This window comes from Prionailurus bengalensis, chromosome B3, assembly GCF_016509475.1.
Source record: "Prionailurus bengalensis isolate Pbe53 chromosome B3, Fcat_Pben_1.1_paternal_pri, whole genome shotgun sequence".
Lineage (NCBI taxonomy): Eukaryota > Metazoa > Chordata > Mammalia > Carnivora > Felidae > Prionailurus > Prionailurus bengalensis.
In genome coordinates, this window is record NC_057355.1 from 4,028,603 (window position 1) to 4,053,238 (window position 24,636).

General features: G+C 42.6%; 2 protein-coding genes across 2 annotated transcripts in view; one reads left to right on the forward strand and one right to left on the reverse strand.

Moving 5' to 3' along the window:
• The window catches only part of HDGFL3 (HDGF like 3), a 72,429-nt gene that overhangs the window by 39,378 nt on the left and 8,415 nt on the right, over nt 1-24,636 (forward strand). Inside the window, exons 2-5 of the mRNA XM_043554636.1 lie at nt 8,339-8,415; nt 14,081-14,219; nt 14,542-14,700; nt 18,414-18,560. Coding sequence (XP_043410571.1) covers nt 8,339-8,415; nt 14,081-14,219; nt 14,542-14,700; nt 18,414-18,560 — 522 coding nt within the window. The remainder of the gene's footprint in view (nt 1-8,338; nt 8,416-14,080; nt 14,220-14,541; nt 14,701-18,413; nt 18,561-24,636) is intronic.
• TM6SF1 (transmembrane 6 superfamily member 1) overlaps nt 6,489-24,636 on the reverse strand; it is a 57,110-nt gene continuing 38,962 nt past the window's right edge. The window contains exon 10 of the mRNA XM_043554632.1: nt 6,489-7,218. Coding sequence (XP_043410567.1) covers nt 7,051-7,218 — 168 coding nt within the window. The 3' untranslated portion in view covers nt 6,489-7,050. The remainder of the gene's footprint in view (nt 7,219-24,636) is intronic.

The window sequence follows — 24,636 nt, forward strand, 5'->3', positions numbered from 1 at the left end:
TTTCCCCTTTATCTTGTGCACATTTCCTTGTTTCATAATGTGCTTCCCTTTTCTTAGCCTGCAGTAAATTTGTTGACTCGTTTGTAGACCTCTCTATCTAAAGCCATTTTTGTAACATCATCATGCAAGCTTTTTTTTTTCCTGTGTAATTTAACTTCACTTTATACACTTTTATACCCCAAATAGTCTTTTTTTCTCTCCCTGTTCTTTTCAGCTAGCCCCCCAAATCTTTCTTTTTTTAACTTTTTAATTTTTTTTTTAAATTTTTGAGTCAGATGCTTAACTGACTAAGTCACCCAGGCGCCCCTGTTTCTGTATTTTTTTTTAAGTTTATTATTTTGAGAGAGAGAGAGAGAGCACTCATGAGCAGGGGAGAGGCAGAGAGAGGGAGACAGAGAGAGAATGCCAGGCAGGTTCTGTGCTGACAGAACAGAGCCTGACATGGGGTTCCAACTCACGAAACCAAGAGATCATGACCTGAGCCAAAACTAAGAGTCAGATGCTCAACCAATTGAGCCACCCAGGTGCTCCTAGCCCCCAAAATTGTTCTTGTTGGCATAGTCGAATAGACAAGTTTGCTTGTCACATTTTTTTTCTTAAGCGTAGAGACTCCTTTATACCATAACCTTGAAATAATTTTCCTTAGTAATCTGTTATCGAAAGTGTTCCATGATGTACTTTGTCTTCCGTGTCGTAGTTTAGGTCACTGATTTCCTCCATGAGCAAGTGTAGGCTTCTTCAGGTCCTAAGTCAGTAAGGAAACCTTGGAACTCAAGGGATATCTGTTATGCACCTGCCGTGTGTCGGGCACTGCTTTAGGCAGTAGGGCTACTGTGGTGAAGACGCAGGTTTCCCCAGCACAGACATTATATTCTAATGTGAAGAGGCCCACAAAATACTCAGTGTCAGGAAAGTGCTAAGAATAAAAATAAAGCAGAATAAGGGAACAGAGGAGGACAGGGGGAGAGGTGCTATTTTTAATTGGGTTGTAAGGGAAGGCTCTCTGCTGAGGTACTACCTGAGCAGAGATTTGAACAAAGTACGGGAATGGGCCATGAGCATTTCTAAGAGCAAGGGCATTGCCGAAGGAGGGCACTTGGTTGGGTGTCTGTGCCTACCCTCTGGCTCTCAGCACTTCTCACCCTCCACTCCTCCTCACCCCCAACCACCAGGTGGACTGCAGTGAAACCATGAAGCTGACACCATGTGGGACCCCTGACCCCCAGTATTCCGATCAGATTCCCCTGATGTTGGTGCCTGTCTGTGTTTTCATCCTCTATTCGCCCTGTTGCTGAGAGGGAGTGGTTATGGGAATGGCTCGACACTCAACACTGGACAGATGAGATAGACCCCCGCTTATTAGTTACATAAACTCACACCCGCGTGGCCCAGAGGAAGAGGTGATACCACATGCCACCCAGAGCCACTTGGGGTTTGCATTGAGGAACAGAGTGGACAGCCAGGGGGCCGAGAGAGGTGGGCTTTGTAGCATTGAGAGCGTGGGGCCCCCACAGAACGATGTGGTTGGATTGTTCGAATCATTCAGAGCACTGGCAATACTGAGCTTCTGATCTCCTACCACAGTCGGAGCCAAAAGAATTTGTTTCCCAGTGAACACTTCAATCTCAGCAACGTCATGAGACTTCTCAGAGATGTGACCACTTGATTAGGAGAGGAACTTAGATATCTGAGAATAATGAATAATGGCTTAAAGTAATAATACAATGTTTCAAAATCACATAGAGGATGGTAGCCCACTTTTTTTAAGGACCAAAACTCTTCATTCAGCAAGGAACTTTGGTTCGTTCAAAAACAAATTTAAGGATATGACAGCACAAAGTCTTGGGAGTTATTCTAATGAAGTATGGCAGATTATTCTGAGGCTAGGGAATAACCTTTTTTACCACGTCTTGTTAGGAACAGACAGGATACTCCAAGACCAATTTGTTATTTTAACAGAGAAAACCAGATTTTGGTATTGTATTAATAAATATCTGACCTTAATGGATTTGTAAGCTCACCCTTTTTAATCTTATGAATAAATAATCAAAACTGAGCCAGCTGTACCAAAAAGACAAAAAATAACAAGTGTGGGCAAGGATGTAGAAAAAGGGGAACACTCACACCCTGTTCTGAGCACGTAAACTGGTGCCGTCTCTATGGAAAACAGTAAGGAGTTTCCTCAAAAAATTAAAAATAGAAATACTATGCAAACAGGCAGTTCCACTTCCGGGTATTTATCCAAAGAAAATGAAAATGCCAATTTGGAGAGATATATGCACCCCTATATATTACAGCATTATTTATAATAACCAAGATATGGAAGTAACCCAAGTGTTCATCGACAGATGAATGGATAAAGAAGATGTGGGATCTGTATACAGTGGAATATTACCTGAGAAAAAAGGATGAAACCTTGCCATTTGTGATAACATGGCTGGGTCTAGAGGGTATTATTATAAGTGAAGTAAGTCAGAGAAAGGCAAATACTGTATGATTTCACTTGTATGTGGGACCTAAAAAACACAAAACCGGAAACTTGTAAAATGAACCAAACAGACGCATAGATATAGGGAACTGTTGGCTACGAGAACAGGCAGGAGTTGGAGATGGGACAGGCAAAGTAGGTGAGGAGGATTGAGAGGCACAAACTTAGTGACCGTCACAGGATGTAGAGTGCAGCATAGGGAATACAGTCGCCAATGTCGTGGTCGCTTCATATGATGACAGATGACGACCACTCACCGCGGGGACCATCTTATAATGTATAAAAATGTTGAATGGTTGTGATGTACACATGAAACTAACAGGATATTGTATGTCAGTTATAATTCAGTTGATAAAAACCAAACATCCAACTTTGGCAACATTTTAATATTTCATTGCATAAACTTTTAGACCACTTGCAGTTACACAGTCCAAGGCAAGTAAATTTCCCTTTCCACAAACCTATAACTTTCAGCATTCATCTGGGCCTTGTCCTTAATCTTCTCCCACATGTGGGAACAACCTAAGTACTTGAGTTCAAGTACAAAATTAATCTTTTCCCATTAGTAAACGAAAACACCTCCTGTTACCTCACCTACCTGGTTATACTTCTGTGCCAGTGTTGTTCTCTGTAGAGTCTCAATCTCCATATTAATTATAATCTACCCAGAGTGACATCTGTTTTACAGAGAGCCAGATACTTGAGGAATTACTGTCCCATACAAGTGTTTTAGCAAACGATCAAAGCTCATGGACAATCATAATGCACATATCCTTCCTGTGTCTTAGATCTTAGAGTAGCAGACTTAATCCCTACTTGTAATCCCTATTTGTATATGACACAAAACCACACACGGCTCCCAGTGCTTCAGTATTCTGTTCTATGTGGAAATTATTCAAGGATGCAAAGATTATCCTTTAATTCAATTTAATACTAGCCCAGCATCTTAAAGTTAAGTATTGGAAATTATGTTTAATCTAATATACCACAGAATATAATAGCTGTTGGTTTAGAAAAGTTTGTCAGAAATATAATTCGTTTATATTTATATTTTCCTTAACCATTAACATTATATGGAAGCAACATTAGCTTATCAGTAGACCTGTGTAAGAAGTCCCAATGTAATTAGTGTCTTCATGAGGAAACAAACCCAAATTTTACTTAAAAAATAAAACATATACTTATATTACATTCTATAAGGATTAAATTCAGACAGAATTGTTTTTACAACAGAATTATCAACCAGTCTGATTTGTTCAAGGATTCACTTTGATTGCTTAAATTTGGATTTTTTTTTTTTTTTTTTTTTTTTGAGAGAGAGAGAGCTGGGGAGAGGGAGAGAGAATCTTAAGCAGGCTCCGTGCCCAGCAGGGAGCCCGATGCAGGGCCTGATCTCACAGCCATGAGATCATGACCTGAGCCAGAATCAAGAGTTGGACACTTAAACAACTGAGCCAGCCAGGCACCCCTAAATTTGGTTTGTTTTTGTTTTGTTTTTAATGTTTCTGTTTATTTTTGAGAGAGAGACAGAACGTGAGCAGGGAAGGGGCAGAGAGACAGGGAGACACAGAATCTGAAGCAGGCTCCAGACTCAGGGCTGTTAGCACAGAGCCTGATGTGGGGCTCAAACTCACAAGCCATGAGATCACGACCTGAGCCAAAGTCGGATGCTTAACTGACTGAGCCACCCAGGCGCCCCATGGTTTTTTATGTATAACTGCCTCTGACCTGTCAGTTTCTGTGAGAAGGATTTTTTTTTCTTAGAAGGCCACCACATTTAATATAATGTGGTATTCCTTTAATAAAAAATAGGAATTTTGCTATTTTGTACATTTTAAAGCATTAAGAAAGCAATCATGCATTGGTACATTTTTACAATCACATTGCAAAAATCCTGCAGACATAATGAGACTCCTGTTAAGCACAAGAAATGAAGGCAGTCCATCCACAGGAACCACAGCAAGAGGGGGAATGTCTTCTAATGTATTTCAGAATCAGCTGGAGGTTTCTTAAAACATTGACTCTTGGGTTTAACTCCCAAAGTATCTAAGTCAATTGGTCAGAATTCTGGACTCAGAACTAGTATTTCTGATGAGTCCCCACGTAATGGCTGATGGTGATGGTGCAGGGATGAAACTCTGAGGACACGTTTTCTAGGAAATATGAGGTTGCCTCCCTCCTGCCCCGAGTCCATAGGGCTGTGGATTTATAAACTTCAAGGGATTACAGGCTTGGTTTCTCACTGACATCCCCTGAGTGTCTCTGCAATGAGCAAAACAGACAAATCAATAAAGAACATTAACAAAAAGGCTACCATATTGAAAGTATTGTACATTCACTGTTTTAATTCCTGAGGATTCTTATGTACCTTTATATTTTTATAAGTCATATTACTATCTGTAAACCAATAGAAACAGATTTTTAAGAAAATTATACCCAATTTGTTAAGACCCTTTCCAGAAGTAGAAAAATGTTTCAAAATCACTGAAGGAGTAAACACTCTGTCAAGTACGAACACAGAGAGCTTCTGGCTTCCGGTCTGAAACTTCAGCTACAGGTTAAAGGTAACATAAAATACACACATTCACTGATCTCGGTCTCAAAAGGACTCTTCTTCTGTCCAAAGGAAGCAAGACATTCTACAGACTAAAAGACTAACATACCAGATTCTTTGCCACGTCACACCCAAAAGACAGTAGGTCACCCTCGTCCTGTACTGGGGAATAACACATTGGCTGTGTGCAAACCAGAATCCTGACAAACGTAGCTGAGAACTGGGAACAAAAGTAAAAATACAAAGTCAGGAAAACAAACAGTAAAACAAAACAAAACAGAAACTGAAAGTAAAATTCTGTTGCCACTTGGTATTCACAGTAGGAGCCAAAAAACAGTGCCTGGGAGGTGCACTTTTTAATTGGTTCAGGAAGGTGTATCTACTTGAACAACTTGTTATTCCAAAAATGCCAAAGTACAATTTTCAAAAAAGTTAAAAACAAGACCCTCAGGGCACCTGGGTGACTCAGTCGGTTGTGTTCGATCTTGGTTTTGGCTCAGGTCATGATATCAGGGTCATGGGCTCGAGCCCCCCGTGGGACTCTGGGCTGACTGACAGCGTGGATCCTGCTGGAGATTCTAGCTCCCTCCCCTTCCCCCGCTTGTGTGCACACTCTCTTGCGCTCCCTCTCAAAAATGAACAGGCAGAAAAAAAAAACAAGACTCAATACAAGTCAACCTACTTAACACCTTTATAGGGGAACCAACATGGTTGTCAGGCCAGTTACTAGATCGTTGACAATATTTATTACAGGGGCCACATTCAAGTACTCCAAAGGGGCCGGCTAAAAGGTATGAATGAGGAAAGCAGGCATTGACACTCTCTAGAGTGTGGCGGAAGTGTAACATACTTGGTCTCAAGGTGGCATCTGTTGAACATCTTGGCTAATCGTTACCTTGTAGGAATGCTTGCTCATCCCTATCTGTAATTTTTTTTTTCACACAAGCTGTTCTGGATTTTAATGTGAATCTTCCTGTTTTAAAGTGTTGGTAACTAATTCAGTTGGGAAAAAAAAAAAACAACAACACCGTTCGAGCCAAACAAAATATATCTTCAGGCCAGAGATGGCCTGAGGGCCGTCGCTGTGCAGCCTCTGCAATAGATGTTACTCATGTAACATTATAGCAAAGAAAAAGTTCATCCAAAAGCTGTATTGACAGAAAGTTTTAAAAGAGTTCTTTTTAAACTGTTTACTTGTAGTTTTTTTCTAAGTGTGAAAAAAAAACCCCAGCATGACGTGACAGTGTTTTGTCACCTGGTCACCATGCATTTCCATTTTAAGTTCTATCCTTGGTCCACTTAAAGTACAATTACTCATTTTCTGGCGATCTGTTTCACAACGGTGTGAATATCGTTAACACTACTGAACTGTATATTTGAAAATGGTTAAGATGGAAAATTTTATGTCGTGTTTTTTACCGTATATACGCACACAGACACACATTATTGAACGTTTAGTGAATTTATTCAAATGAAATTATTCATTTTAAATTGTCTTTGGAGGGTCGTATTGAATGTAACAGGAAAGCCTGGAGACAAGGAGGTACTTTGAAAGACCTGTAATGGCCTTGTTAAAAGATCATGAGAACTTGTTTAGGGAACAACACTTACTAATGGGAATAGTGATCAATTTGAGAGACATTCCTGGAGCTGAATTGGGAGTATTTGGTAAAAAACTGAATATGGGACTTGAGGAAATAATAAAAAGATTAAGGTTTCTTTCCTGGTAACAGACTATACCAATAATTAAGTTAGAAAACAAAACTAGATTCAAGGGAAATTAGTTCAGTTTTAGACAAGCCATGGGATTTCAAGATTGAAGGAGACCCAGAGGTCACCAAGTGCAACCATCCCATTTTACAGATGTGAAAGTCAAGGCCCCAGGAGAGGAAATGATGCCTTCGATGGCACAGTTTCAAATCAGAAGCAGGACTTTACGAGTTCTAGACTCAAAGTTCATCTTTCCCCAGTACACAGAGTGTCTGCTCTGACACATGGTTCGTTCAGTTCAGAGACGAACTTGTGGGGTGACCCCCAGGCTGCTGCCACATGTGAGTGAAGGAGGCCCGCAGATCTCTTCCAGACATGGGGTATCAGGCCTGGTCTCTTGCTCTCTGAACTCCAGTGTGCCTCTCCTCTTTGTAGCCTTTTCTTTAGTTCGAGCTGCTTGTAGGACCTGGAAATAGAAATGGTTTGTAGACATTGGTAATTTCATGCCTGCAGTTCAACATAATCCTGTCGGAATTATGGGAATTCAAAGGAAAGGTTGGGGCTACAGATGGAGATTTGCAAGTTTCCGTTTCTTGAAACATTGTAAGGAATTATGAATATGTAACTATATAATAGCCTAAAGAATTTGGACTTTGTCTTATTAGACGTTCTCAACCTTAACCGTACATAAGGATCAGTAGGTCTGGGGTGGGGGGGACTAAAGTAACATTATTCTTTCTTTATGTTTGTTTATTTTTGAGAGAGAGACACACAGAGTGCGGGTGGGGGAGGGCAGAGAGAGAGGGAGACACAGAATCTGAGGCAGGCTCCAAGACCCTAAGCTGTCAGCACAGAGCTCGACATGGGGCTCGGACCCACCAACTGTGAGATCATGACCTGAGCCAAAGTCAGACACTTAACCAACTCAGCCACCCAGGCACCCTAAGTATCATTTTTTTAAAGTTCCAAAGGTTTCATGTGCACAGTTAAGGATGCTTTAAGCAATGCGAAACCATAGAAGGATTTGAAGCAGGGATGTGAGGTAATCAAATGTGCATTTTAAATGTAATTCCAGCTTAAACGAGTGGAGAGAGACTTGGAATAGTCCAGGAAAGAGATGGTAATTGTTAATGACTGTATAATATTTCACGGAGTTAATTTTCCATAATAATTCTCTGCCTTACAGCATGTATGTTTCTAGGTGTAGTGTGTGCGTGTGTGTAAATTCACCGTCCTCTCCAAAAAGTGCCATCTTTTTGTTTGTTGTTGTTGTTATTCTTTTTAACTATTTTGCTAGGACAGATTCCCAGAAGTAATGCTGCTGAGTCAGAAGAAATGAGTTGTTTGGGCTCCTGGTGATGTATTGCCATAATGGTTATAGTCAATTTACAGTGTTACTGTCCATGTGGTGGGCCAAATACGAACTTTAGAATCACTTACAAAGTTCAAAAGAAGAAAAATTATTGGGATTTTGATTAGAATAATTTTATTTTGAAATTAGCAAAAAAATTATCAGAACAATATTTTGTTTATGCTATTTTACATGATTTAACTGAATATTTAAAAACTAAATTTATCTTTAACAGATTGATGAACTCCCAGAGGGAGCTGTGAAGCCTCCAGCAAACAAATATCCTATCTTCTTTTTTGGCACCCATGAAACGTAAGTCAACAAAACAACCTGAAATTTCAGCACCTCTAATTTGGCTCTACGAGGCTACGTTGTTTATACCTGGTCTTATTAAAATGAGCACAATTATATAAAATCGGCAAGCTTAATAATGTATTTTTCTTAATGTGAAGATTTTTCATTCATTTTACTTACGAATGTTATTTCTGTGTAAATGTTGGACATTACCCAGAATCTCCTTTAGGACACCTGTAAGTCCTTGGGTGGTCTCCTTCCCACTCCCAGTAATTTCTTTTGTTACTCTTGTATATTTCCCTTCTGGAGAGACTTCCTTCATTCATATTTCATACAACAAACTTAGGTTCTCTCAGGCCCTTTCAATTTGCTGAACCCTGAAGCAAACATACCAACTTAATAAGGTTTTTAAATTGTGTTGGTTAGAGTACAGACTAAACTGCTGGATAAACGGAGCTGAAAATACAGCGTCTTAGATAGCAGAAATTTCTTTCTTTGCTTTGAAACAATCCAGAGGTAGGCAGGTAGCTCAGGGTGTGTAGACTGCTCTGCTCTGGGGACCCAGGTTCCTTCTGTCACTTTGTCCTGCCATCGCCTGGGGTGTTGCCTTGTCTGCTATTTAAAAACAAATGAAAACTGGCTCAGCAGCACCTGTACATCTTCCAGGTAGAGGGGAGTGGAGGGTGGTTAGAAAACATGAAGAACAGGACACTTGTGTGTAAGGAAGTGACAAGGAAGTTGCATATGTCACTTATACTTGCACGCACAGCTGTGGCAAAAACCTGGTCCTGTGACCACGTGTTGCCATCGGGAAATGGGAAGCATAGTGTCTAGCTTAGGCAACTGTAATAGGGAAGAAAATTGGAAGGAATAATTCATCATTGAAAGAAGGAAGCTGGTTACTAGATACCAGGAGATGATGGTCAGTCTCGACACACTAAAAACGTGTGTGGTCCGTCACACAAGGACACAAGTGGAATAGGGATTGTATGTGTGGAGGAAGCTAAAAACTGTCATGAGGGGCACCCGGGTGGCTCGGTTGGTTGAGCATCCGACTCTTGGTTTCGGCTCAGGTCGTGATCTCACAGTTCATGGGTTCGAGCCCCCTGTCTAGCTCTGCGCTGCCAGTGTAGAGCCTGCTTGGGATCTCTCTGTCTCTCTCTCTCTGTCTCTCTCTCTCTGTCTCTCTCTCTCTCTGTCTGTCTCTCTCTCTCTCTCTGCCTCTCTCTGCCCCTCCCCTGCTTGCTCTGTCTCTGTCAAAATAAATAAATAAAACTTAAAAATGTTTTCTAAAAAAGAATACCTGTCATGAAATCTTACAAATCTCCAAATTCAGGGTCATCCCTTGTGCTTGTGTTCATTTGAATGCAGTAGGGCCAGGCGGGAACTTTTTCTTAGCTTGCTGCCTCTGCCAGTCTGGTACCTTGTTCATGCTCGCCTCGAAAGAGAGCTAGCCAGGGGAGAGGGGGCCCTTAAGATGTATTTATTTCTTGTCTTCGTGTGAGAAATAGTTGCGTTTCTTTCAAGAAGTTAGTTTTATCCTTTTTTTGTTTTTATCTAGTAGTCATTGTGCAATATCCAGCTTACCATGATTTCCTCCTTAGAGAGGTTGCTAGAAAGCTTAGAAGTAAATGTTTTATCTATAATAAGCGCAGAGGGCTTCGTGCTACGTATTTTTACATTCGCCTCATTCCTTTCTCCATTTTGCATCTATACCATTACCTTGCTTTTTCTCTGAGACCTGTTTCCAAATGATTTTATTGTATTTCTGGGACCTGGCAGGATTTAAGAAACAAGATTATCCCTCTTCCTTATATAGGACAAATCAACCATTTACTAACATTGTGTGGTCACTTCTCTTAGTAAACATTTTCTGGGCATTCTTCAAAGCACTATAAATAAAGAGCTTACCACCTGGTGTGCAGCTGGTGAGGGTAACAGTCATCCCAGTGAACAGTGTGAAGGGTTTCCCGGAACCGATTCTTAACGCATTACTAATCTAAGTCAACGGCATCCTTCCGAGGCTCTGTTCAGTAAAAGTAGTTCTACCAAGGAGCGATATAACATAGTCCATATGTTCGTTTTTTACTGGTTAGATTATACAGAGGTAGGTTTCGAAACATTTAGAGGAAAACTAACTTCAAAAAAACCTGCCAGGACTTTGTTTCAGCAGAGCATTTATTAGGGATCGGGTGTCCCTGAACCTGAGATTATACGCCCTGGCAAGTACCTAATGTTCAGCCCGTCTGTGGAGGCAGAGTACACGTGGGTGTTGCTCGCTCCTGTAGACACGGTGCTTAGCACAGCGCCTGGCCAGTGGGAAGTGCTTAAAATAATAGCTGTTGGATGAATAAAATTCACTAAATGAAATAAAGGTGAGGAACTTCACAAGAAAGCTGTGTGCAGGCCAGCCAAGCACCCCTAAGCAGACTAGAATTTTCCTCAGAACATGGCCTGGAATTTATTCTAACGCCCAGACAGTTAGGTAATTGGACCCCCAAGTTCTTCTGTTCCTTATAACTTAACCCCAGTAGTTTTAGTCTGGACAATTTTCAAGACAGCCTTGGCCAGGAGAAAAAAAAAAAATAACATCCTCAGAGCATGGAACTTTGAACAGTTTTGTTTTCTGGCCTACCCTTTAAGGTTTGTAGTTTTACAAACCTTAAAGGGTAGGCCAGAAAACAAAAATGCAGGAAAATTAACCGATTGGGAGGAGATTTGATTTGTGGAGTTATCGGTCTATGTTCTAGGAAAAAACATTGTGTATCAACAAATAAGTAGTTGTTTCAGAGCAGTTCATTCGGGGTTCTTCTTTCTGGCAACAGCTGGCGTGGCCAGTTGCGTATTAACCCTGCCTCCCGTGGCAGCACAGAAATACAGGCAGGCCCTGGCGAGCATCAGTAGCTGACGCGAACCTCGGGCAGCTTAGCCCGCAGTTAGCTCCTGTACGTGGCGTCAGAGGCCGGAGAAAAGTCCAAAGCCATGGTCTAACAATGCGGGACACGTTTCTCTAGAAGGAGTATCGACAAAGTCCATTTCTTTCTCCTGTTCAGTTTGTCAAGCAAGACACTGACATCCTTTGATTAAAATGTGCAGTGACCTGCAAAATTACGTCTGGATTCAGTGAGATAGAGTCATGTTGACCAAGCTGTCAAAGGTCAAGGAAGTTGTGGTGGTCGGGGGCAGAAAGCTTCCTTGGGTGTTTTTATCAACTTGAAAACTTCGATCGGCTAGGCAGTGAGGAATCAGTACGAAGCCCCAGTCAGAAAGTGGGATTTATAACACTCAACAGTAACCTATTAAGTAACAGTCTCAAAGTTTCCAACATCTCTGCAGATAATTTCCAAATATACACCTCCGGCTCGGACCTTTCCCCCGAGTGCCAGAATCGCCTCTCCGGCTCCCTACTTGACCTCCTCACTTGGATGTCAGACCGGGGTTTCAAACTTAACATCGCAATCTGAGCTTTTCACCCTCAAATCTTGTTCTCTCAAAAATCTTTCATTCCAGGGGCACCTGGGCGGCTCAGTCGGTTGAGCGTCCGACTTCGGCTCAGGTCATGATCTCACTGTTCATGGGTTCGAGCCCCACATCAGGCTCTATGCTGACCACTTGCTCAGAGCCTGGAGCCTGCTTCAGATTCTGTCTCCTTCTCTCTCTGCCCCACCCCTGCTCACTCTCTTGTCTCTCTCTCTCTCTCTCTCTCTCTCTCAAAAATAAACATAAAAAAATTTCTTTTCTATAAAAAAACAATCTTTCATTTCAGTAAACGCCAAATCTGTTCTTCTCATTTCTCAGTCTACAACCTTGGCGATAACCTCAGTTCTCCATCCCTCTCACGTGCCGTCTCCAGCCCCTTGACAAATCGTGTTAGCCCTTTCCTGAGAGTGAATTCGGAATCCCGCGCCCTCCCACCGACCCCACGGCTTACGCCCTGGCCCAGGTCACCGGCATTACCTCAGTGGCCCGATTGGACTCCCTGCTTGTGCCCCAGCGCCCTCTCCTTCGGTCTGTTCTCAGCACGGTGGCCACAGGGATCCTGTTAGAACACAAGCTGTCACTTGTCTTCTCACACCTTTCGTGGTTTCTCGTCTGACCCTGAGCCTCCATGGCGGCCTTGGAGGCCCACCTGATCTGTGTCCCGACGCAGCCCCCTCAACGACCACCTCCGCTTGCCCTGCCCTCCCTGCTCCCCTCATCCCAATCACGCCCCCGGCCTGATTCTTAAACTCAGCGGGCGCCTCCCCGCCCTGCGTCCGCGCCGCTCTCCCCCGGCTGACCTGACGGGCGGCTCGTCTCCTCGCGTCGATCGCTGCCTCGCCCGCGAGGCCGCCCGTGACCTCAGTGCCCACTCGCCACCCCCTTCCCTGCTTGGTTTCTTTTAAGAGCACGCGGTACCGGTACCGTGGTTTTTGCTTCCCGATTTTGTCCGAACCCCCGCTCGCGCTGCGAGGCCGCGTGCTCCCTGAGCTGGGGGCGTCCGTCTGTTCCCGCCGGAAGCCGCAACAGCGCGGTGGTGCCTGACCGGTTCGAGGCGTCCGCTCAGGTCTGTCTCACGGCTGGACACGTGAGCCTTAGTTTGGAATGGAAGATTCTTGCGTGTCTGTCAGCCGGGATGCGGGCCTCCGCTGTCTCATTCGCCGGGTTGATGTCACGGGTGGTCGTGCCGAAGACGCTAGCGTGAACGCTCCGATCTGTTAGCCAACCGCGGGATGTATTCTAAGTGACTTTCTTTTTATGGCTGGGATTCGTCTAAGGTAGGGTTGAAATTGTGTAGCATTGTATCTGTTTGTACTTCGGATTTTTTTTCTTGTTTAGTGCCTCGTGAAACACCAATGTGATTTTTTAATGTACAGAAAGAACAGTGAATAATTTGCTAATGTGGTGTATAGATTAGCATAAATAAGCCTTAGTTTAAGATGATGATTTAAGTGGTCAAAGGGGACATCTTTAAAACTACCTTTGTGGGGCGCCTGGGTGGCTCAGTCAGTTAAGCTTCCGACTTGGGCTCAGGTGGTGATCTCCCGGTTTGTGAGTTCGAGCCCCGCGTCGGGCTCTGTGCTGACAGCTCGGAGCCCGGAGCCTGCGTCGGATTCTGTGTCTCCCTCTCTCTGTACCTCCCCTGCTCATGCTCTGTCTCTCAAAAATAAATAAACTTTAAAGGTTTAAAACTATCTTTGTAACCAAAAGCCAGTTTTAAAACAAAAATAATTTGGTAATTTAAAAGTAAGATCAGGGGCGTCTGGGGGACCCAGTGGGTTGAGCTTCCAGCTTCAGCTCAGGTCATATTATCACGGCTTGTGAGTTCGAGCCCCACGTCGGGCCCTGTGCTGACAGTTCAGAGCCCGGAACCTGATTCTGATTCTGTGTCTCCTTCTCTCTCCCCCTCCCCCACTTATGCTCTCTCTTTCTGCCTCTCAAAAATAAATAAATGTAAAAAAAATTTTTTTTAAAGTAAGATCAAAGCACAGTCTAGAGTTGCTGGTTTATGTAGCCAGCTATCTATTTTTTCCGCTTTGAAGTGTGTGTGTAAGACATTTTGTGCTACGTGCCTAACTCAGAGGGTTTATTATACTTTTAACTTGTTTACTAAAATATGCTCTGACACCTTTGTTGATATTGATATTAAAAATATTGTACCTTTGAAGGTCAAATGTATCCTATTTCTAAAATATCTCTGCAGTGCATTTTTAGGTCCCAAAGACCTTTTTCCGTATAAGGAATACAAAGACAAGTTTGGAAAGTCAAACAAACGGAAAGGATTTAATGAAGGATTGTGGGAAATAGAGAATAACCCAGGAGTGAAGTTCACTGGATACCAGGTAATGGTTTGCTTCGTTGTTAGATCTCATTTCTTTGGTTTTAACTCTCTTTGGGGTCTTTGTTATATGTGCTCTTATACTAGTAGTTACTCTCCATCTATTTGAAATCAGAATTTAGCTCCGGTAATATTTTGGATTAAATGCAATTCTGTTACTCAAGGGGGTTCAAGTCAAGTGGTCACTGGAAAATTGAGGTTGACAGTCCTTTATTTTGCAATCTTAAGAGTAAGCTGAACCCTTTTAGGTTAAAATAGAATGTTTTTTTCAGTGTCCGTGAAAATTTTTCAAAAATGTAATTAGCCAATATCTTGTTATTTCGTAGGCAATTCAGCAACAGAGCTCCTCGGAAACGGAGGGAGAAGGTGGAAATACGGCAGATGCGAGCAGTGAGGAGGAAGGGGATAGAGTGGAAGAGGATGGAAAAGGCAAAAGAAAGAATGAAAAAGCGGGCTCTAAACGGAAAAAGTCCTACACTTCGAAGGTGCCTGAGAACCGTTTCCATTGTTATTAATGTTACATGCACATTCATTAGATGATCTTTAATTCCTCCGTTGGGCACATAGAAATATACTAGCTCTGTGGAGCCTCTGCCTCTAGGGACAGTAATACAACCAAGGGGATAGGACAGGTGACCTTACACGTGAGGGCAGCTGGCTGTGGACCCTTCAAGGCCGACGTGGCACTGAAAATACAAGGCCGACGTGGCCGCTCAGCTGGAGAAGGTCTGTTCTTCAGCCAAGGGGACAAGAGCAGGTGTGCCTCCTACGGTCACCTCCAAATGAGCTCTGAAGACTTTAGGAATATAGGAGACTCAGTACGATTGAGGACAAGTCTAGGTAAATATAAAGATACACCCTTAATCTGTCTTTCTGCTCTAAGGAATGTACACATAATACATATAAATGAAGAGAGGACTCTGAAGGAAACAAGTGGTAGGAGAACGTTCTTTAGATAGAGGGCGAGGCCTTTCTGAAGAGAAGAGGCAGAGTTCATCCTGAGGCCCGAAGAAAGAGCTGGGGGTGGGGGAAGGGGGCGTGTGTGACAGAGCAGCCCAGATGTGACGCAGGAAGAGTCTGGCCTGGCCTGAATTGGAAGAAGACCAGCGTGGTTGGGGGTCATGACCCAGAGGGAGAGGCAGGCAAAGGCTCAGTCATGGACACTTGTGTGCCACCTTAAGGAATTTGGATTTATTCCCAGTGTGACGGTAATGGGAGTTACGTGATCCTAGATTTACAGATTGAAAGTCTAGGTTTTTCACAGTAATCCAGACATACAGTTGAACAAACTATGACATTGTAAAAACTGTTCACCTTTAAAAACTGGGAGTAAGATAGATAGATCTTTGCAAACCAGAGATCGGTACAAGTTTCACTATAACTGGTCTGTCACACCATTGAATAAATTACTTCCATTTAGATTCTGGTATTTAGTAGCTGGACACCAGACTTGGGAAACTCCTTAAGAACCAAGTCCCAAGACTTTATTCGATGATCAGCATTTTTTTTACAATCTGTAAAGTCTACCCCACAGGCATACAGGTAAAAATGTATGAATACGTATTACTTGGCACCTAATGAAAAACATGGTGTTTGCTTTGGATGGGGATACAGTTTGCAAATCACAAAAAATAATTAGAATTTTCCTGGTCAGACCGTACCTTCCATTGCATTTTTAAGCTGAGTTTTTTTTTTTTAGCATTTTGAATTTCACTTAAACACCCAATCGAATTGGTTTTTTTAAATTTATGATTGCCCGCTGAGCTGTGCAATGTATTGTACCACCCTCCATTATCTAAGCTACCTGACGTAGGAGCAGCGTTTAATAGTGTGGATATGGGGCTTTTGAGTGTCATTATTTTATTGCTTGTTGTGGTGCCCAGAAGTAATGGGGCTCATACCTAGTGCGGGTAGGTGATTTAAAGCAGTGAAGGGGTAAAGACATACTTGACTTACTGCGGTTTCTCTGTGTTCAAGTAAGGGATCATCTTTTTTTGCTTTTCCTTCCAGATCACAACTTTCACAAGCACTTAAGAACCGTGACTTTCTTTTCACTTTTTACTGTTTTATTTATTGTCAAAAGAATTGTGCACAAACACAAAGACTTTGGAAGAACACAAATGGTTTTTCATTTTCAGTATTAACTGAGAACCTAGCACAGTGGTTCTCAAACTTCCACCTGCGTCAGAACCATGTGGAGGGCTTGTTAAAGTACACGCTGCCCAGCCTCACCCCCTGAATTTCTGTTTCAGTAGGTCTTGGGCGTGGGCTCTGAGAATTAAAGTTTTAGGTAAGGCTGATGGCTCTGATCTGGGAACCACATTTAGAGAAGCGCTTACCTGACGTAACCTCCGTGTTGTCCTTGACTTCCCAAATGTTTCCTTTTTTCCGAATATGGTGTTCTTTTCTTACCCCTGTTTCTTAAAGTTGAATAATCTTCCTTGGCCACTGAAAAGCAGTGGTTCACAGTGAAAAGCAGGTTTGAACATAATTGAAGATTTATGTGTGTCTCTTTGGCAGTAAGTATATGGATGATTCATATATGAACCATCACAGATCCTGGAAAATTATAGGTCAAAATATTTTGCATGCACATTACTGCATAAAGTAGGGCAAATCAGAGAGCCTCACAGCAGAGTAAACTGATGATGGTGCTAAACTACTAGTAATCTTAAGTTAAAAAACCAAAGGTGGCAACAGTTGGACACAACCAATTCAGGAGCACAGTGATGAAACAGATAAAGGGTCCCTCCCCACAATTACAGGAATTGCCCTGATCTGAATTTGCAGCACAGTAAGAGCTTTTCAGGGTTACCAAATACAGCCTGGGGGCCAGGTTTCTTAGAATGCTGACTGTGGCTCGACAGCAAAACTTGAGGAAAGGCCTGATTCTGGTCCGTGTAATGCCAAATTATAAGGCGTATAAATTCACTCGTGGGGTTACTCATAAGTATCCTTTGTAAGCATTAGAAATTTTAGGGAGTGGTGAATGATTACCTCTAAGAACTGTAGGTCAGAGATTATTATTTGAGAATTACTACATAAAGCAGTTACTCTATTTCGATAGTTATACTGTATTTACTAGGAAAACAAAAAATATTCTGCTTTTTATGTTGTCCTACTTGATCTTCGCTTTAACGGTAGACACTCCACGTTTGGATTATTAAATCTCTGCTTTTCCTTCGTGTGAAAAGTAAAGATGACCTCATTTTAAGCTGACATTTCGGGCTTAGTTGGTAGTTTCAGTTAAGTAAAACAGAAGCAATGTAATTATGTGCTCTATCACAGAGCTAGGAGATACTTTCTCTTTGGGAGTTGTATTTAAAATATTGATTGCTAAGGAATCTCCAATTTGCTAATTCATTTCTGGAAGACCAAAGGTGACTTGGCCAAACCGGTTTTGCCTCAGCTCTTATTTGCCAGGTGCTTAAAGACTCTTAAAAGTCCTCAAAAAGGACATGTTAGTGAAATGCTACATTTTACTTTCTTGAAGATGCACAGTGGGGCCAGCTTTTGATCCTTTTAATGCTGTTCTGCAAAGCAGCTTTGGCTATAAACTATAATTGTATTTTTGTTTTCCTTAAGCTCATCTTGATTTCAAATGCATGGTGATAAAAAAGTGGGGGGGGGGTGGGGGCTAGTTCCCTTGGGTTCTTAAATAACTGTCTGCAATTTAAAAGAGTAAAGTAGTTTATATTACGTGGATCCTGTCACCCAAACAGCTTCAGCAGATTTCTTAACGTGAATACTCCTATATCGTGTGAGATAGTCCACCTCACTCTGTGGACCCGAGTTTCTACTGTGAAACGACGAGGAAGGACAGGACGGCCTTACGGTGCCTTCTCACTCTTAGCTCCTAAGGTGGTGGCCATCCAGCTACTGTTTATTCACGAATAGCGTCCTGGCTACACGAACCTTTATGCACTGCTTTTAACATGGCACCGCTGGAAAGGACTAACAGGTCATGTAGTTCACCTCTACTTCCTTCTCCAGCTTGTTACCCTGAGGCCCAGCGAGGCGAAACAATTCGCCCGGGCCACCTCGCCCAGCCTCGGCACGCCGCCTGGTTGCACTCGTATATCCGGTGGCGGGGCCACAAAGACTGGCCGTGGGTCAGCCGCTTCGGCAGCTCTTACTTGCCCTTGTGCGTCAGGATTTGTCCCTTTGACTCTAACTTCTAACTTGTCCAAACGTTTAGAAATCCTCTAAACAGTCCCGGAAGTCTCCAGGAGATGAAGACGACAAGGACTGCAAAGAAGAGGAGAACAAAAGCAGCTCCGAGGGTGGAGACGCCGGCAACGACACAAGAAACACAACTTCAGACTTGCAGAAAACCAGTGAAGGGGTAAGGACGGCGTGTAACCTCCCTGCCCTTCTAACCTAGAAGATGCTAGAGATCAGCAGTGCTTCACAGTCACTGGTAAACACTGTCCTAGTAGATGGAGAAAGATTCTCAGCCTGATACGTGGATGTGCACGCAGCTCCTGGATGAATGATTAGCTGCGTAGAGTCTGAGAACAAAAGAGAGCCAGGTGGGAAGTGCACCTGCCTGTCAGTGTGGAACTCTGTGAACAGTTCATTCTTTTTTAAACTAACTTGAGCAGCTTGAGTCTTTTCTTTTCTTTTTAGTGTTTATTGACTTACTTTGGGGGAGAGAGAGAGAACACTTGTGCACAAGCAGGGGAGGGGCAGAGAGAGAATCCCAAGCAGGTTCTGCCACTGTCGGCGCAGAGCCCGACCTGGGGCTTGATCTCATGACTGTGAGATCATGACCTGAGCCAAAATCAAGAGCCAGGCACTTAACCGACTGAGCCACCCAGGTGTCCCAACTGGGAGTCTTTTAAAAAGTAAGATGTGAAATACTGAAATTATGAAATGCCATCTCAGAATTTTACAGTTAGATTTATTTTATTGTAAGATGAATGGCATGTCCAAAATAGGAGATTTCATCCCGCTCTTTCTTTCCTAAAAGCAGTTTGTTTGTACTTTAATATACCCACAGGGCTTTAAGTATTTAAGGATTCAAGCAACACGTGAACATTGGTATTTAAAGTACCGAAGGGGAAGACTTGTCCACTTTGAATTTTTGTTAACTCTTTTTTAAAGTATAGTTGCCATAGAATATTGTGTTTGTTCCAGGTGCACAACAGTGAGTCCACATGTGTAGGCATTACTGAGTGTTCGCTGTGATGGGCCTGGGTACTGTCTGTCATCAGACAAAGTTGCTACCATATTCCTGACTCTCTTCCCTATGCTGTACTTTATACCCTCGTGACTTACTTGTGTTACAACTGGGAGTTTGTACATCTTAGTCCCCTTCTCCCGTGTCACCCGTTTCACGCACTCCTCAGCCCCTCCGCCTGGTGGTAGACAAAGTGTGCCTCCTGTATCTGGGGCTCTGTTTTGTTATGTTTGTTCGTTTTGTTTTTTAGATTCCACGTAAGTGACATCATATGGCATTTGTCTTTCTCTTTCTGGCGTATCTCACTTAGCGTAATATACTCTAGGTCCATCCATGATGTCACCGGTAGCAAGCTTTCATTCTTTTTTATGCCTGCGTAATACTCGTGTGTGTGTGTGTGTGTGTGTGTGTCCACGTACACACCATATCTTTGTCCGTTCATCTGTCAGTGGACACTTGGGTTGTTTCCATATCTTGGCTATTGTCAATAATGCTTCAGTTAACATAAGGTTGCATGTTTCTCTTTAAAGTGCTGCTTTCATTTTCTTCGGATAAATACCCAGAAGTGGAATTACTGGTAAATCTGACTTTTTGAAGAATCTCCATACTGTTTTTCAGAGCGGCCGCACCAGTTTACATTCCCACCAACCGTGCACGAGGGTTCCCTTTTTTCCACATCTTGCAACACTGGTTACTTCTTACCTTTTTGATTCTAGCCGCTTCGGACAGGTGTGAGGTGGTTGCTCGTTGTGGTTCTGATTGGCATTTCCCTGAAGATGAGTGGTGCTGAGCATCTCTTCACGGGACTGTTGGCCGTCTGCGTGTCTTCCGTCCTAATTTCCGTTAACCTGTTAGGTGGTGGGCAAGTCCGCCTTCGTAAAAGTGTTATTAGCAAAGGCACATTTTGCCCCTGGTCCTCTTCTTCTGTTAGTCTTTTCTCTTTCAAGACTAATTGGACAGAGGCAAATCACTTTGAAACAATCCACAAAATACATTCTGATTGTTCTTCTGTTAGATTCTGGTTTCAGCCGAGTTCTCGACTATTCTTGTCAGTAGTGTTTACCTCTCAAGTCCTCCTTCATCCAGTTTTCCAAAATTGCTCCCCGGTTACGATTCTAACGGCTCCCTTATCCCTCTTAGCCACTCAGCTTTACTCCTGCCTCTGAGGATCTTTCTTCTTTTCACCTCTTCAGTAGAGAGTCCTCTGTCATCACCTTTGCCAGCAGCCCTCCTGGGAACCATCCCTAACAGTCACCGAGGGCCTGAGTACCTGACTCTTGATTTTCTTTTTATCCCACTTGCCGTCCCCACCCCAGGTGGCTTCAGTATGCATACAGCAAACCCCCCACAACTTGTCTCTCCCGTGACCTAACTCACTTCTGGCTGCCCTTCCTGTGACAGAGGTAAAGATGGTTTACACCTGTACCACTCAGACTGCGATCTATGGACAGATCGCATCAACAGCACCCGGCAGCTTGTTAGAAATGCAGAAGCCCAGGCCCACGCCCAGGCCTTCTGAGTCAGAATCTGTTTTAACCAATTCCCCAGGTCATTTATGTGCACATTAAAGTCTGAGAGGCATTAATCTGCACCTTTCTGTTACCAGGCTCCAGAGTGTCGTCTCCTCGTCCTTCCTCCAAGGCCAACCCAGTCATCCTGTACCTTTCTCTTCTTTCTCCTGCCTAGAAACAGTATCAGGCCTCCCTTGACCTCAAACACACCTCCCTTTCCCCACATACCCTGTTCTTTTCGCTTTTCTCTTCATCTCTGAACTTCCTAAAGGAGTTCTCCTTCCTCCCAGCATCCACTTCCTCACCCGCACACACCCGCCTTACTCCATTACGCTCGAGGTGCTTCTTCACCGTTTCAGTGCGACTGCCCTTGTAGAGGTCCATGCCGATCCTCTCCCTGCCAGGTCCAGGGTCTTTTTTAGTCTTTATTTTACCTCTGCAGCATTTAGTGCCGTGACCCCTTTCTCCTCCGACTTTGCTTCCAGGCCACCTACTGCTTCCACAACCAGCTCTTCTCAGTCCCTCTGCAGCGCTCCCTCGGCACGCTACTCTTCGGAAAGCTTCCCCGCGTCCATCTTCTCCACTCTCGTGGTTTCAGCTGTTTTCGATGTATTACTGATGACTTCCCACTGTACCTCCTGCATTGTAGATCCATTTTTCTAACCGTTTATGAAACCCGTTTCTGCTCGAACATCTTGAAAGCACTTCTGGAAACACTTGCCATTAGCAGTAGCAACAGCAGCAGAGTCAGAGTCGTAATGGCTCACAGTTTACTCTGTGCCACAGATTGTGCTAAATGCTGTCTATGCATTGTCTCATTTAATCCCCACACAAATCCCAGGATGTAGGTGGAGGTCTTATCCGTTGTGTACCTGGGGAAACTGAGGCTGGAAAGATTGGCCCAGGGTCACATAGCTGGCAAGAGCCTGAATGTAGAACAAGAGCCTGAGATCCATTCATTTTTTCATTCGTCCATTTAAATTGAAGTGCAGTTGACACACAATATTACCCTCGTTTCAGGTGCACAACATAGTGATTTGACGAGGCTGCCTTATGCTGTGCTCACCACACAGTGCTGTCACGGTGTCGTTGACTGCTCCCTGTCCTGTACCATGTCCCATGACTTACTCCGTAACTGGAGGCCTGTACCTCCCGCTCCCCTTCACTCATTTTGCCCCTCCCCTGACCTTCCTCCCTGGCAACTTTCAGTTTGTTCTCTGTATTTATGGGTCTGGTTCTGTTTTTTAGATTCCACATGTAAGTGAAATCACGATATTTGTCTTTCTTTGACTTATTGCACTTAGTACAATACATCCTAGCTCCATCCACATTGTCGCAAATGGCAAAATCTCTTTTTATGGCTGCGTAATACCCCATTGTATATATACACCACCTGTATCCATCCATCTGTTGGTAGACACTTGGTTTGCTTCCATAACTTGGCTGTTATAAATAATGCTGCAATATAGACACGAGCGCATATGTCTTTTTGAATTAGTGTTTTCATTTTCTTTGCTAGTGGAATTATTGCATCATACAGTTTTTCTACTTTTAATTTTTTGAGGAACCTCCATACTGTTTTCCACAGTGGCTGCACCAATTTACATTCCCACCAACAGTGCGCAAAGGTTCCTTTTTCTCCACAACCACACCAACACTTCTTGTTCTTGTTCTTTTGATATTAGTCATTCTAACTAGCGTCACGTGATCTCATTTTGGTTTGCTTGCATTTCTCTGATGACTAGTGATGTTGAACCTTTTTTCATGTGTCTGTTATCCATCTGGCTGGATGTCTTCTTTGGAAAAATGTCTATTCAGGTCCTCTGTCCATTTTTTAATAGGAGCTATTTTTTGGTTTCAAGTTGTATGAGATAGATAGATAGATAGATAGATATTATATATGAGATATATAGATATTATATATGAGATATATAGATATATATATGATATTAACCCCTTATCAGATGTATCATTTGCAGATATCTTCTCCCATTCTGTAGGTTGCCTTTTCATTTTGTTGAACAAAAGCTTTTTATTTTGGTCTAGCCTCAATAGTTTATTTTTCCTTTTGTTTCCTTTGCCTGAGGAGACACATCTAGAAAAATGTTGCTACACCTGATGTCCAAGAGGTGACTCCTTTAGGAGTTTCATGGCTTCCTGTCTCACATTTACGTCTTTAATCGCCTTTGGGTTTATTTTTGTGTATGCTATAAGAAAGTGGTCCAGTTTCATTCTTTTGAAGGTAGCTGTTCAGTTTTCCCAGCAACCTTTATTGAGACTGTCTTTTCCCTATTGTATATTCTTGCCTCCTTTGTCAAAGATTAATTGACCATATAACTGTGGGTTTATTTCTGGGCTATCTGTTCTGTTCCATTGATATACGTATCTGGTTTTGTGCCGGTACCATACATTTTGATTAACGTAGCTTTGTAGTATATCTCGGAAGTCTGGGATTGTGGTGCCTCCAGCTTTGTTCTTTCTTAAGATTGCTTTGGCTCTTTGGGGTCTTTTGTGGTTCCATAGAAATTTTAGTATTTATTTGTTCTAGTTCTCTAAAAAATGCTTTGGTATTTGAATAGGGATTGCATTGAATCTGTGGATTGCTCTGGGTAGTGTGGACATTTAAAAAAAATTTTTTTTAATGTTTATTTTGGGGAGACAGAGACAGAGCACAAGCGGGGGAGGGGCAGAGCGAGAGGGAGACACAGAATCCGAAGCAGGCTTCCAGGCGCCGAGCTGTCAGCACAGAGCCCGACGCTGAGCTCGAACCCACAAAGCTCAGGATCATGACCTGGGCTGAGGTTGGATGCCCAACCGACTGAGCTACCCAGGCACCCCTGGGTAGTGTGGACATTTTGACAGTATTTGTCCTTCTAGTCAGTGAGCATGGGATATCTTCCCATTTGTTTGTGTCTTCTTCAGTTTTTTTCATCGGTGTTTTATTATCTTCAGAGTATAGGTCTATCACCTCTGTGGTTAAGTTTATTTCTAGGTCTTATTCTTTCTGGTGCAACTATAAATGGAATTATTTCCTTAATCTCTCCTTCTGCTACTTTGTTATTAGTATGTAGAAACAACAAATTTCTCTGTTAAACTTGTATCTTGCAACTTTCCTGAATTCATTTATTCTAATAGTTTCTTGGTGAGTCTTTAGGGTTTTCTATCTGTTATATCATGTCATCTGCATATAATGACAGATTTACTTCAATTTGGATGTGTTTGGGTTTTTTTTTCTTGCTATGGCTAGGATGTCACTAGTATGTTAAATAAAAATGGCAAGAATGGACATCCTTGACTTATTCCTGATCTTAGGAGGAAAGCTCTCAGGTTTTCACCAGTGAGTATTATGTTAGCTGTGGGTTTTTCATAGATGGCCTTTATTTTGTTGAGTTATCTTCCCTTCATACCCACTCTGTTAAAAGTCATATCCTTTTATTTTTAACCCATTTTTAATAATATATTTGTTTTATACAAAAGAATATATATGTAATATATGTAAAGTAATAAACACAGTATTCCAATGAATACCAGTGACCCTCCCACTCAACCCCAAAACTAAAACAGAATCATAACTTATATCTAATTACATATTCTTCCCTTGCCCCATCTTCTTCCTACCCAGAGATAACCACTAGTGTTGTATTTATTATTTCCTTTCATTTTCAGAATTTTAACTCCTATCTAACATATAGGTATGTATTTAAATAATATATTCCTTAGTTTCTCTC